General features: G+C 61.9%; 1 protein-coding gene across 3 annotated transcripts; it reads left to right on the plus strand.

The window, feature by feature from the left end:
* Positions 1-2,346: 2,346 nt before the first annotated feature.
* On the plus strand, positions 2,347-12,709 carry UTS2R (urotensin 2 receptor). Of its 3 annotated transcripts, XR_014304548.1 has the most exons (4): positions 2,347-2,463; positions 4,272-5,745; positions 8,750-8,922; positions 11,513-12,709. XR_014304548.1 is itself a non-coding variant. In XM_082705605.1 (2 exons), the coding sequence occupies exon 2, from the start codon at positions 4,356-4,358 to the stop codon at positions 5,529-5,531; it is 1,176 nt and encodes a 391-aa protein (XP_082561731.1). In that variant the 5' UTR covers positions 2,347-2,454; positions 4,272-4,355; the 3' UTR covers positions 5,532-5,886. The 3 variants fall into 3 exon arrangements, 1 of the variants encoding a protein (XP_082561731.1); XR_014304549.1 differs by lacking the exon at positions 4,272-5,745 and having other exon boundaries at positions 2,347-2,454; XM_082705605.1 differs by lacking the exons at positions 8,750-8,922; positions 11,513-12,709 and having other exon boundaries at positions 2,347-2,454; positions 4,272-5,886.
* Positions 12,710-13,383: the final 674 nt, after the last annotated feature.

Raw genomic sequence — 13,383 nt, forward strand, 5'->3', positions numbered from 1 at the left:
TGGAGAGGTGCTAGGACAGAAGGGAGGGTGTATCCCTGCTGGAACATTCCTCCTGGGCAGGTGCCCTGAGCTGTGGGCAGTGCTGGGAGCCCAGGTCCCTAACTGAGTTCTGGGTGGGGCTAAAGCTTGGCCATTTCTGCCCAAGGTGGGCCTCCTCAGACAGCCTTTGCCAGGACCCTGTCAGGGGTTCACTTCCCCCAGCCCCTAGTCGTGCTCCCTCCCCTTTATCAATTCGGCAGGATTTGAGCAGGGGGCGGTGATGGAATGGGCCTCTTGGACCAGTCTGTGGTCCAGCTGGATGGACAACTGTAAACAGACTGACGATGCCAGATTTCTGTCTACAGAACCTCATTTCCCATGCAATTTAGTAATGCAATTGGAAATGAGTTCTTACAGAAAAATGATTATTTCAAAACATAATGAACCCAAAAGCAAAACTTTGAAGTCACATTAGTGGAAAGTGGGGGTTTTATGATTATAATTTACGACTTGATGGTCCACAAAGTGAATCACAGGTGTGCAGCATTACTTCGGCACAGAGCACACTAGGTTTTAGGGTTGGGGCCCCCAGAACCCCTGAGGGCAGCAGCAGCCCCTGCGTTCCTGTTTCCTGAAGGATCCCTGGCCCCAGACCTCTTTCCCTGGCTCTGGACTGAGCAGTGAGCTCCTCTCTGTGGACAACCAGCTCCTCTTGGGTCCAGGCCAAGGTCACCATGCAGAAGAGGAAGGTTCTCTGGTCACCATGTGGAAGAGGAAGGTGCTCAGCGTCCCCCACCTACAAGGGCTGCCCCGGCCACCAGCATCTCAGGCCTCTCCCCACCTCCCTGGCCCCATCCTTGGCCCCTGTCGCCCACACTCAGGCCCGCCAAGCCCCTTCCCCACTGTCTGCCGAGTGTGTCCAGCACGCACACTGGGTGGCACCTGCCTTCCCTCGTGGTGCGAATGGAGAGACGGCGTGGACTGTGTGGCCGGCGGCTCTGCAGGACGTCCTGACCGGGAGATGGGGGACCGCGGCTGCTCCTGGGAGGGCCGGGCCCTGGCCCACTATTTTGGTGGTAATTATCCTTGGTCATTTGTACATCCCAGTCTGTGGTCCCGGCTGCTCTCCCACTTTGGGAGCTGGCTAAGGGCTGTGTTCCTGCAGGTTTCTCTCTCTGACCCATTTGGGCCTAGGGGTGATGGGGGTGTTGGGACCAAAGGCCGCAGATAAGCTGAAACATGATGAGCCCATCTGGCTGAATCACCTGCCCATGGAGGTGAGAGTAAGACTTGTTTATGAATCCCCGGGGCCCAGAGCTGTAGTGGGGGTGACGCAGATATGTCCCTGTACTGAGATCCACACGCTCGTGGTCTCCATCTTTCAGTGAGAAACGGGGAGCAGCGCTCAGAGAGTCCTGGGCTCCTTGAAGATGATGGAGCCGTCTGGAGAAAACCTGACAATAAAGATGGTTAGGATTTTTCAGAGATAAAAGAATAGCACCCACAGAAGGAAAAGAAAATTATTAAACAAAACCGTCACGGCTCTAAGAGGTGGGACGGCCGGAGGGTCACATGAGAAGGACAGAATGTCCTTCCCGCAGGATGGGATGTCACTCAGCAGTGCAAGGGAAGGGACTCAGACACAAGCTACGCAACGGAAGGACCTCGAGGACGTCGTACTAAGGGAAATCAGCCAGACACTAAAGGACAGATTCTGCGTGGTTGCACGTGTGCGAGGTCCCTGGAGGACTGACATCCGTGCAGACCGAACGAAGACGCAGGGACGGACACGGGATTTGAAGGGGCAGAGTTTCAGTTTGGGGAGATACGACACGTTTGGAGATAGCGCACGATGTGAACGTCCTTATGGCCACTGGGTCATCACCCTCTCAGCTTCTCGGATGCCCCCCCCATGGTCCCCCCGCAGCAGGCACACAGGCCCAGAGCTTGACTGAGAGCGGGAAGTCGGAGTTCTGGCCACTGAGGGGAGCAGGTGGAGGGAAACAGAGACGCCGTGTCCCCCCCCACCCCCGGTTTGCACCGCTCAGACCCCCACTGGGGCTGCCGCCGCTGACCACGACCCGTGGCCCTAGTGTTCCAGCGCCTGCCTTCTCCCCCGGGCTGTGGCCACCCGGAATCCCAACCCTCTCTCCCAGCCGGGAGACTTCCCTGCCCGGGGACCCTCCCGCCCCCAAGGCCACCAGCGCCCAGGATACGCCCCGCCCCGCCCCGCCCCTCTCCCAGCCCGCCCTCCCCCTCCCCCTCCCCCTCCCCCCTCCCCCCGCCGCGCCTCTCCCTCCAGCGCCCCGCTCCCCCCACCCCGGGTTATAAATACCCGCGCAGCTCAGCTGGCCGCCCTGCCCGGGTCCCGACGCGGAGCGGGCTTTCCTGGCGGGACCTGAGGGCGTCCCTCCGCCCTGCCCAGCGCTCCGGACCTGCAGGGCAACCCGAGGCTCAGGGTGGACCCCACGCTAGGTGAGTGAGGTGAGCGGGCTGGAGGGGTGGGGGGCGGGGGCAGGTGTCAGGGAGTAGGACAGGGTGTTGAGGCTTTGGGGTGTCAGCGTGTTGGGCTGTCGGGGCGCCCTCCCGCCGGCCCCCTGCCAGCGCGGGGCCCACTTGGAAGCCGCAGGTGCACAGGGCGGGATCTGCGGGCCTTTGCCACCGGCCTGGTGGTCGCTCCCGCAAGGCTTGCTGCCCTCAGGAGGGCGGGAGAGGGGCCCCAGCCCGGAGGACGACCCCTGGCCAGGCAGCAGACCAGAGGTGGGGCCGGGTCCTCTCTGGGCACTGGGCTCAGGTCACGCAGGATGGGATGGTCCAGACTTTGTCATGATGATGGTAGATCCTGGGCAGCAGAGGGAGAGGGTCCGAAGCCATTATTATCCCTAGACCCTGGAGGTGGGGTCACAGGGGCCTCTCTCCTTCCCCTCCCCTCCCCTCCCCCACAGTTAGGTACCCGAGGTTTCGGGTCGTCTTTCTTTCTTTCTTTCTTTTCCTTGTGAGGATGATCCTCATCCCAAAAGCACAGACCTCAGGTGCTCTTGTCTGTGCCCATGGAAGCGTCAGCCAGACCCGGACGGAGCCCGCTTCAGCCCCCCACTCCCAGGCTCCCCAGTGCCCTCTACCTGTTGACAGCCCCCTCCCCCAGAGCCACCACTCTGACCTCCACTGTCACAACCGCCTTGCCTTCTGTGAACTTCTCATCAGGGCAGCGTTCTTCAGGCTGGTCCCCTTCGCCCGTCGCGGTCACCCAAGTTACTGACTGAAGCGCCGTCCTGTCGACGTCATCGCTACCGAGCATTCTGAGGGAGACGTCGCAGTTTGTGTGTCCACATTAGTATTTCTGGACGTTGCTTCCAGCTCCTGAGTATTAGCAATAGGCTGCTTGTCAACGTTCTCGCTCTTGTCTTTGTGTGGACAATCGCACTCGTTTCTCTCGGGGGCAGATGGAGAGAGGGACTGTCTCACTGATAGCCCAGGGTTGCTTTCTGAAGGGGCTGCAGACTTCACACTCCCCCAGCTCCTCCGTGTGCGCCCTGACGCCGGGATCTGCCTTTCTGGCTCTGGTCATTGCGTGGGCGTGCGGTGGCTTCCACCTGTGTTTCCCTGATGACTAAAGACACTGAGTGTCCCCTCCAGTGCCTCTCGAACACTTGGCCATCCTCTTCTGAGAAGCTCCTCTTCAGACCTTCTCTTTTTCTTCACATTCAAACAAGTCGTTAGATGGTGTGGATTTATAGTTAGTTCGTACAGTTTGGTTACTAGTTCTTTGTCTTCTAATAATCTTTTCCAGTCCATAATTTACATTTTTACGCTCTGAGGTCGCTAATTTTAACAAAGTCCATTAGATTGGTCTTTTCTTTTATTGCAAGTGTTTCCTGTTCTTTTGTGAGAAATCTCCGCCTGTCCGTGGCCCTGCGGGTACTCTGTATTTCTGCCAGAGCTTGATGGGTTGGTTGGGTGATTGATTTAAACTATTCTATGCGGGTCCACAATCCAATTCAATAGTCCTTGAATTCTTTTTGTGTATGGCATGAGGTCAGGGCAAGACTTATTTCCCTCATGTGGGTAGAGAGAGGTTACAAATGCTTTCCCTCAGCGGACATTACTTTTGCGATCTAAGCCATGTTTTCTAAAACATGCAGAAGAAATCAATTCGGAGAAAGGACTACTCTGGGGCAAGCACAGCCGCCCGCAGGTTCCCCAGCCCGGTGGGGGCCGCTGTGCTCTCACATGGCCTCCTGGGAGTGGGAGGGGGCCCCGGAGCTGGCCTTAATGAGCATGTACTCCTGCAGACCAGGTCCGCTGCCCACAGATGCCTCCTCCCCACCCAGAGGAGCTGCGCAGCCCGGCACCAAGCCCCGCGTGAGGCAGCAGAGATGACGCTGAGTCCCGAGCCCATGAGCAGGTTCCCCGTGCTGGCCACGATGGGCAGCCCTGAGCCCGGGCCATCGGGCGCCCCCAACGCCTCCCTCAACGGCTCCTGGGCCAGCCCAGCGGAGCCCAGCTTCCTGGAGGACCTGGCGGCCACCGGGGCCATCGGGGCGGTGCTCTCGGCCATGGGCGTGGTGGGTGTGGCCGGCAACGCCTACACGCTGGTGGTCACGTGCCGCCTGCGCGCCTCGGCCTCCCTGTCCGTCTACATCGCCAGCCTGGCGCTGGCCGACCTGCTCTACCTGCTCAGCATCCCCTTCATCGTGGCCACCTATGTCACCCGGCGGTGGCACTTCGGCGACCTGGGCTGCCGGGTGCTCTTCAGCCTGGACTTCCTGACCATGCACGCCAGCATCTTCACGCTGACCATCATGGGCAGCGAGCGCTACGCGGCCGTGCTCAGGCCCCTGGACACGGCGCGGCGCTCCAAGGCCTACCGCAAGGTGCTGGCTCTGGGCGCGTGGCTGCTGGCGCTGCTGCTGGCGCTGCCCATGGCGCTGGCCGTCCGGCTGGTCCGCAGGGGCCGCAAGAGCCTCTGCCTGCCCGTCTGGGGGCCGCGCGCCCACCGCGCCTACCTGACGCTGCTCTTCGGGACCAGCATTGCGGGGCCCGGCCTAGTCATCGGGCTGCTCTACACGCGCCTGGCCCGGGCCTACTGGCGCTCGCAGCGGGCCTCCTTCCCGCAGACACGGCGGCTGCCCAATCCCCGTGTGCTGCGCCTCCTCGCGGCCGTCGTGGGGCTCTTCTGGGCCTGCTTCCTGCCCTTCTGGCTGTGGCAGCTCTTCGCCCAGTACCGCGGGCCTGCGCCGCTCTCGCCCCGCGCCGCCCGCCTGGTCAACTACCTGACCACCTGCCTCACCTACGGCAACAGCTGCGTGGACCCCTTCCTCTACACGCTGCTCTCCAGGAGCTACCGCGACTACCGCCGCCGCCCGCTGCGCGGCCCGCCGGGCCGGCCTCGCCCTGTAGGGCCCCGGGCGCTCACCATCCTCCGGGGGCTCGGGAGGGGCCCGCGGCCCCCCCCCCCCGTGAGCACCGGGGTCCACGGTGGGAGGTGGCCTGAGCCCTGCAGGGGACGTCCCCGCCCCGGAGGGCAGGCTGCCACCCCCAGCCCCTCCTAGGCCCCCACCGCCCCCGCGACTTAGCTGTCTTCCAGAAAGTTCTCTGCTCTCCCTTCCACATGGCTCCGTGAGTCTCATCGGTCCCTCCCTCTTCCTCGTGCCTGCCGCCCAGAAGGCCCCACACCCAGACCCACTAGGAGGGTGTGTAGGAGGCTCAGGCCCAGAGCCAGCTTCCGAAGATCACAGCGGGACTCCCCGACCCACAGCAGTGGACGTGAGTGTGGCCGGGGTCTGTGGTGAGCCGCGGTGGCCCGCTGCTCTCCGGGCCGGGGTGCAGGCCCCGGGCCACCTGTCCCGTCCCTATCCCTGTCTGTGCTCCCGACCACGGGCACCGTGTCAGCACTGGAGCAATAAAGTCTGAGCTCTGCACCCAGTCGCGCCTCGGCGTGCGGACGGCACATTGGAGTGGGGCGCGGGGAGGGGCGAGGCTCGGGCCGCCCACAGCACCACGGGCCCGTCGCTCTGTCTGCAAGGCTTTGCTGCTGGCTGCTCCGGCTGTCCTGACCTGGTGGCCTTGTGCCACCCTGCCCAAGCCAGGCCCGGGGTGTGGGGCCTGAGACCCTGTGGTGAGGCAGGAAAACTGGCCGGGCTCGTTCAGGGATAGCATCGTAGGGGGTGGGGTCCAGGTCACACCTCTTCTCCCCCCGGGGATTTATCTCATGCCTCCTAGGGACACTGAGGCCACCAGGCTCTGCCCACAGAGAGCCCACGAGGCAGGGTGTTAGACCTCTACCCACCCCTAGAGGCCTGTACCCCCTGTCTTGTGGCCCAGCTCCCACCCTGTGGGCCTGTCTCTGTGCCATCCGGGCCCTGGTCCCCTTCAAGGCCCGCCGGGATTCTGATGTGTGGGCAGGCAGAGAATGGCTACCCCTGCTGCAGCCCCTAAAGGGAGGCCTGGGGCCACTGGCCCCACTCAAGACCCCTAACGTTTCTGGAAGAGAATGGCCCAAAGTTTGCACCTCGACCAGGACTCCAGGTCTCCGCTTCCCAAGTCCTGATTTTAGGATGCGCCAAGAAGCCCTAGCCTTGGAGAACAAACACCCCCAGAGCGTCCCTGCAGCCCGCATTCATCTGGACAGGAGAGTGCATTTGGCACCAGTTCGTGGAGTGATACTGAGGAAGTTACTTTTAAAATAGTTTTTTTTAAAGTAGGCTGCATGCCCGGCGTGGAACCCAGTACGTGTCTTGAACCCATGACCTTGAAACCAAGACCCGAGCTGAGATCTGAGCCAGATGCCATGCCAACTGAGCCACCCAGGCATCCCAGGAAGTTAATTTTTTTTTTTTTAAGATTTTATTTATTTACTTGACAGAGAGAGATCACAAGCAGGCAGAGAGGCAGGCAGAGAGAGAGAGAGGAGGAAGCAGGCTCCCCGCTGAGCAGAGAGCCTGATGCGGGGCTCGATCCCAGGACCCTGAGATCACGACCCGAGCCGAAGGCAGCGGCTTAACCCACTGAGCCACCCAGGCGCCCCGCAGGAAGTTAAATTTTTACCCAAAACTTAAGACCTGGATTGAAGCATATTCTGTGTCAGAGCGGACCTGAGTGTCCTGGTTAGTCCTCGCAGGGACACCCGGTTGTGCCGAGCCGCAGGCAGAGGGAATGGTGGAGGCCAGGACAGGCAGGGGACAGAGATGAGACTTGGGGTTGGGCAGCATCCTGACCCGAGGCCTTGCATGGGGGAGTCGAGACCGTAGTGGGGGTGTGGAAGGACTTAGGGTAAGGCCGTCGGGACGCTGGGGGGTTAGACTAGGAAGCCCCTGCCTCTGGGGTCAGGGGAGGCTGGGCAAGGGCAGTAGCCGGGGGAGGGGGGCAGGAGCTGAGATGTTCTGGACACTCAGCAGAGGGCTTCTGGCCAGGGTGGAGAGACCCCCAGCAGGAGAGTCCTGATTCACTGCAGGGGCCAGGAGGGAGCCTGCAAGTCCTGGGGGAGGGGGAGGTCAGAGACACACACATATGTGGGGGCAGGAGTTTCTGGGAGCCACCTCAGGGAGGGGGAAGGAAGAGCCCCAGAAAAGTGATTTTGCTAGAAGGTCCGTCAGAGCAGGGGAGACACTCAGGCCAGGTCCCTGCAGGCTGAACTGGGGCCCGGGGTCCTTTGCAAATACAAGATGGAGGGCCTGGCCCCTTGCAGACACGCTTCGCCTCTGCCCAGCTGGCCTTGGGACTCCTGCCTGTGTGTCTGTCTCCATCACTCAGGGCCAAGCCTGCCCTGCCAGCCTCACGGCATCGGTCTTGAGCGCGGCGGCTGCCCCAGGACAGTTCATTTTTCCAGGCCTCCAGAGCCCGGGACGCCGGGACCTCAGGTGTCCAACACGCACCGGGGCACGGCGGGCTCAGCAGCGCAGGCGCGCCTGAAGCGTTGGGGATCCGGGAAGGAGGGACCGCCTGGAAAGGGCCAAGTCCTCAGGGACAGAAAGGGAGAGCTCGAGGCTGCCGGCTTCGCAGGCCTCATGGCCATGGGCTTAGGTCTGGTCGGAAACAAAGTCAAAGTTCTGCCTGCAGCAGGCTCCTCACTGCGTCCCCGAGGGACCCCACACACTGTGGGCGTCCACCATGTCTCTCTGAGGACAACTCACTCCAGTCCCCGGGCCCAGCTGACGCCCCCATCCCTATCCCGTGTCCCCCCACCCCTGCCCCCCGCCCCGTCCCGAGTGCTTCAGACTTTAGAACGTTCAGCAGGTCTCACACATGGACACACTTGGCTCCCACACTAGTGCACGCTCTGTGCCTGTGCGTTCACACCCACACTGCCACGTGGGGACCCCACAGGCTCACTGTGGCTTCGCTGGCCTCCCTGGGCCCTCAGCCCACAGCCCTGGCACTCAGGACCCACTCGGTCAAGGCCAGGTGACCAAAAGAGGTGTTATCTGGCTCAAGCCCCGCAACCCGTCAGGCACAGTGCTTGGCTCTCTGGCCTCACCAGGACGCTCTGCCTGCTCAGAGGTCAGGCTGGCTCCTGCAAGGGGACCCCCTGCCCGCAAGGCCCCCGGCCAGGGCCTTGAATCCCAGTCTGGGGCCCCAGGGTTCCAAGGGTTCAGAGGGTTGCAGGTGGCCTGAGCCAGGGCAGGAGCTGGAGCTCGGGAGGGTCCCAGGGTGAGGCCCCCCGGGCCGGAGTGTGCAGCGGCCAGAATGAGCTGGGACCCGTCAGGGCCGTCCTTGTTCAGCTACAGCTCTCTCGATGCCCCGTCACCCACCCTTGCATTGCCCCCCTCAGGTGCCCGCGTTCTCTGTCCGTCTACAGAGCTGTGCGGGCCACGTCCCGCCCAAAGCCGAACTTGGATCCGAGAAACCGAACCATCGGCACAAAAGATAGAAAGGGTTTCTTTGAGGAGCTGACTCATGCTCTGAGGGGCCTGCAGGCGTGCAATCCACAGGCTGGACACTCAGGTAGGAGCGGAAGCTGCAGCCTTGAGGCAGAAACCCTCCTTTTCTGGAAAAGCTCTGGGTTTTGCTCTTAAGGCTTTCCGTTGCATGGATGAGGCCCCCCTGCCCACCCGCGTCATGAACAGTCTTCCCCGCGAGCAGTTAGCCGATCGGAGGTGTCCAGCCACGCCGTCCTGGGGGTCAGCACCCTGTTCCTTTGTAGAGCTGAGTGCTCCTGGCGGGGTCACGCGGCATTATCTGTCTGTCGGTCCGTTAGGGGCTGGAGCTGCTGTCCCGTCTTCCCTCACAGGGACGGAGCTGCTCCGGACATGCACACGCATGTCCCCGTGTTAGCGCGTTTGCACGGTCTTGGGGAGGTTCCTGCAGAATTTCCAGACTGTTTCCCGCGCTGGCTTCACGCCCCGTGGCCCCTGCAGCGGAGCAGGAGGCTTCCGGCGCCCGCAGCGTCCCACCGCGGCCTCCCTCGGGGCACGCGCCGTTCATCTCCAGGAGCAGCTGCTCCGGGCGTTCTCGGACCGGCCCTGGCCGTTCTGGGACCGTGTCTGTCTCTCGGAGGCAAGCGTCTGCGAGGCCGGGGCCGCTGGCCTGGCTCAGACCTGCCAGCTCGTGTCAGGACGGCGCTGCTCAGGGGCTCGCGGCGGGGTGAGCCGCGGCACCTCAGCTCCCCAGCAAGGGGAGCCCCGGCTTCCCCTCCGGTAATGTGGGGGGGAGGGGGCCCCACAGGGCCCCTCAGGAGACAGGGACGGTGTCACGCCAGTCCTCACCATGGGTCATCTTGGCTCTGGAGCCTCTTGGGTTGGGGATCATCTGAGCCCTTTTTGGCCAGTTCCCCCTTTTCTGAGAAGATGCTGACCAGATCCCCTCAGCCCCTGTCCTTGGGAGGGCAGCGACCAAGCCCCCCATCCCCTGGCCCAAGGAAGGCTCTGACCAGACATGTCCATGGCCCCAGCTGGCCTCAGATGCGGCTGGGAGGCTGGAGGGCTGTTCCAACAGCTCGGCACGGAGGGGCCTTCTCTGTGAACCCCCTCGTGTCCTCTAGAGCTTAAGGTCATAGGGCTTTGCTCGACAGCTCTCTTGGCTCAGGCTGATGGGGGCTCAGTGACCCAGCCTGTCCCCACAGGCTCTGACGTCCATCTGCTGGCTCCTCGGCCAGCTTCTGGGGACCCAGGAGACTGTGACTTTATGGGGGAGGCGTGGCAACTGTCAGTTGAAATGTGTTTTTTCCTTCCGCAGGGAAGTTTAATTTAGAGGGAAGGGTGCTGGTCGTGGTGGACTCCTGGGCGAGAGACAGAGCCAGGGGGGGACACAGTGTGTCTTCACACCATGGGCCCTCGAGCAAAAGAGACAGACGGACACAGGGACGAAGGGCACAGTCCTTGGGCTGCACCCTTGGCCACAGTCAGTGCAGCTTTTATGCGGATGTTTCTGTTCTTCCTGAGTGTGAAGGAGCCTCTGGTCACACTTTGAGCTGCATGTCTCAGGGTTCCAGTGTCCCCAGAAAAGCTCCAGACCTATCCAGGGACCAAAGCCCCGGAGAAGGTAAGGGACAGACGTGGGGTACCCAGACACCAGATCACCATCACAGCCAGGGAGACCTTCCATGGGTGCCAGGCCCCGTATCCTGTTTGGAAAGTGGGGTCTGGGTGGCCATTGGAGGGACCCGGCAGCCTTGGGTAATGGGACGGGAGGCCCACAGGGTCAGCCTAGGGTTGGGGACTCCTTGGGAGCTGAGTGAGACCCCAAGGAATCAGCCCTGAAGCATCCGTGGGGGGAGGAGCCCAGGAGGGTGCAGGCCCAGACAGCATCCAGGAGTCAGACCGCCCTCCGTTGGGCCGTGCACAGCCAGGCAATGGGGCCTGTGGGTCCAGTTTATTTAGCCCAGGATAAATGCCCTAAATTTAGGGGCCTGGGTGACCAGTTGTCCCTGTCTGCCCAGGCCAGAAGAAAGTCCCAGGATTTAGGGCTTCCAGTGCTAAGACCTGGACCCTCTCAGGATTGCCCCCCCCCCACCTGATGTCAAAAAAGAGGCAGGAACATGGTGGGTAGCTGCCACGTCCTCGGGCTGCTCTGGGCCAGTGCTGGAGCCAGGAGGCGGCTCCCAGCTCCCTGGAGAGAGCCTGAGGTCTTGTCCGGCTTCCGTGGCTGAGCGAGAGGAGCTTCAAGGACGGAGGCAAGGCTGGCCTCCCACAGACCCTCCTGGCCCTGGGGCCCCTGAGAGAAGTCGAGCCCTGGGGGAGCCAGGCTTGTATCCTGATGGCTCCCGCGGTTCTGACCCCCGGCCCTTGGCTGCTGTATGGCCCGTGAACCGGGTCGGATCATTCGCTCCCCCAGCCTCATCCTACCTCCCGCTGGGGTCCTGTGCTCCCAGCACCTCACAGACAACAGGGCTGTGGAGGCCTTGGGAACAGGACACCGGGAAGAGAGCTCGGGAAGCCCCCAGCGGGTGCTCAGCCCAGGGCGCTGGTGCCCTCTGACCCCGGCCCCCACGGGCCCAGTAATGACCGAAGCCTGACGCGCTCTCAGACCTGAGTGGCTGGGCCCTCCCTGCCTTCATCCCACAATGACCCGGAATCCTCGGGTTCTTCCCCCGCAGCCATGGCCCCCGGGACCCCGAGGCCTGCACCGGCTGCCCTGGACACCAGCGTTGCCTCGGCTCACCCCCGCAGCTAGAGGAAGCCAAGTCCTGGGACGGAGCAGGGGACCAGCCGAGCTGTGCATGGTGCCCCTTCACACGTAACCAGAAGGGACCCAGGCCACAGCCCAGGTGTGTCAGTATCAGGGTCCACTCCGGAAGCTTCAGACCAAACCGAACTCCCAAGGCCTGCAGGCCTCACCTGGGTGACCTTCCCGGACAGTGGGGTCTGTGGGGGGGGGGTGTGAGAAGGGACAGGAGAGAGGGAGGAGCCGGGGGGGCGATGGGGAGCCGCCGGGGCTCCGAGGCCGTGGCGCTGGCTGCTGTGATGCTGTGAGGCGAGGGGGTCCCCCGTCCAGGCCCGGCCTGGTCTCCGGAGCAGCAGGCTCAGAGCGGAGATGGGAGGAGCGTGGACACGGGCTGATGAGCACACGAAGGTGAGGGACACACGGGCTGACGACGAGTCCCTGGGCATTCGACGTTGTCCACTGGACACCCTGACCTGCAGGCCAGGAAGCAGACCCGCAAGCCTGGCCGGGCCGGCGGCAGCGTCCCACGTCCAGCTCACGTCGGCCTTCCGCCGCCTCACCACTGCCCGTCCAGCCCCACCCAGCCGTCCGGCCTGGGGTGCTTGGGCTGCTCCTGGATCTCTAGAAGCTTCCGGGACAGTCTGCGTGTTCCTTTCCTTCTGGATGTGCTGACCCGTCCCACCTGCCCTCATCCCTCGACTTGGAGGGGGTCTCGGCTTGCGCTGGGCTCAGGGTGCCCGGCGCTGGGGCCGCAGGGCGCGGGGAGAGCAGGAACACTCCCTCTGCGGCTCCCGTGCAAAGCGGCGATGGCAGCAGCCGAGAGGCTGAGAAAAAGGCGCCGGCGTGGCTCCCTTGGAGGCATTGAGACGGTTCTGAGGGGACAGGGTAGCCGGGGACTCAGGAATGAGACAGCCTAGAGTCCAGGGTCCCCCTGGATATAAGGCAGGTGGGCTAACCACTACATCACGGACCTGGGGTCCCCCTGGAGACGAAGCATCCAGCCCAGGAGGAAGGAGAATTCTAGCAGGGGATGTGGGCCCCTGAGCAAAGCAAAACCTAGACGGGTTTTATGTGCAGAAGTGAGCCATAACCTCGCTAAAACAACGAAGAAGAAACAGCGCATTTCTTTTTTCTTTTTTTTTCTTAAAGTAAGCTCCACACCCAGCGCAGAGCCCAACACAGGGCTGGAAACACAACCATTGAGTTCAAGACCTGAACTGAGCTTAAGAGTTGGATGCTGGGGCACCAGGGGGCTCAGTCGGTGAAGCGTCTGCCTTTGGCCCAGGTCATGATCCCGGGGTCCTGAGATCGAGTCCCGATTGGGCTCCCTGTTCAGTGGGAAGCCTGCTTCTCCCTCTGCCCACTCCCCACCCCCACTCATGCTGTCTCTCTCTCAAATAAATAAAATCTTAAAAAAAAGAAGTCGGGTATTAACTGATGGAGGCACCTAGATGTCCCTCTCAGTGAATGTATTTGCAGTATAAGGAATCGGAAGGCTTTTCTAAGTTGCCCTAGAAGCCGGAGATTGACTTAGAGACATCGTTTAAAATTGTAATGCAGAAAAATATATTTAAGGCCAAACAGAAAAGATAACCCTGAGCGTGAAGTTAGCATGACTCACCAAGAGGTAGTAAAGTCTGTAACTCGTGTTCTGGGAACACCACTTCCAGGATTTTATCCTAAATCAGAGTCAGACGCAAATAAAGGTTTATATACAGAGATACTCACTCCGGCATCACTCTATCAGACACCTCGGAATGCTCTGCAGCTTTAAATAAATTACGGCCCGGCACGGTGTTGAGA

Source organism: Mustela nivalis, assembly GCF_964662115.1.
Source record: "Mustela nivalis genome assembly, chromosome: 17".
NCBI classification, from domain to species: Eukaryota; Metazoa; Chordata; class Mammalia; order Carnivora; family Mustelidae; genus Mustela; species Mustela nivalis.

Excerpts from the sequence above, each read along its gene's own strand:
- UTS2R (XM_082705605.1), top strand. The coding sequence starts at position 4,356 with ATGACGCTGAGTCCCGAGCCCATGAGCAGGTTCCCCGTGCTGGCCACG.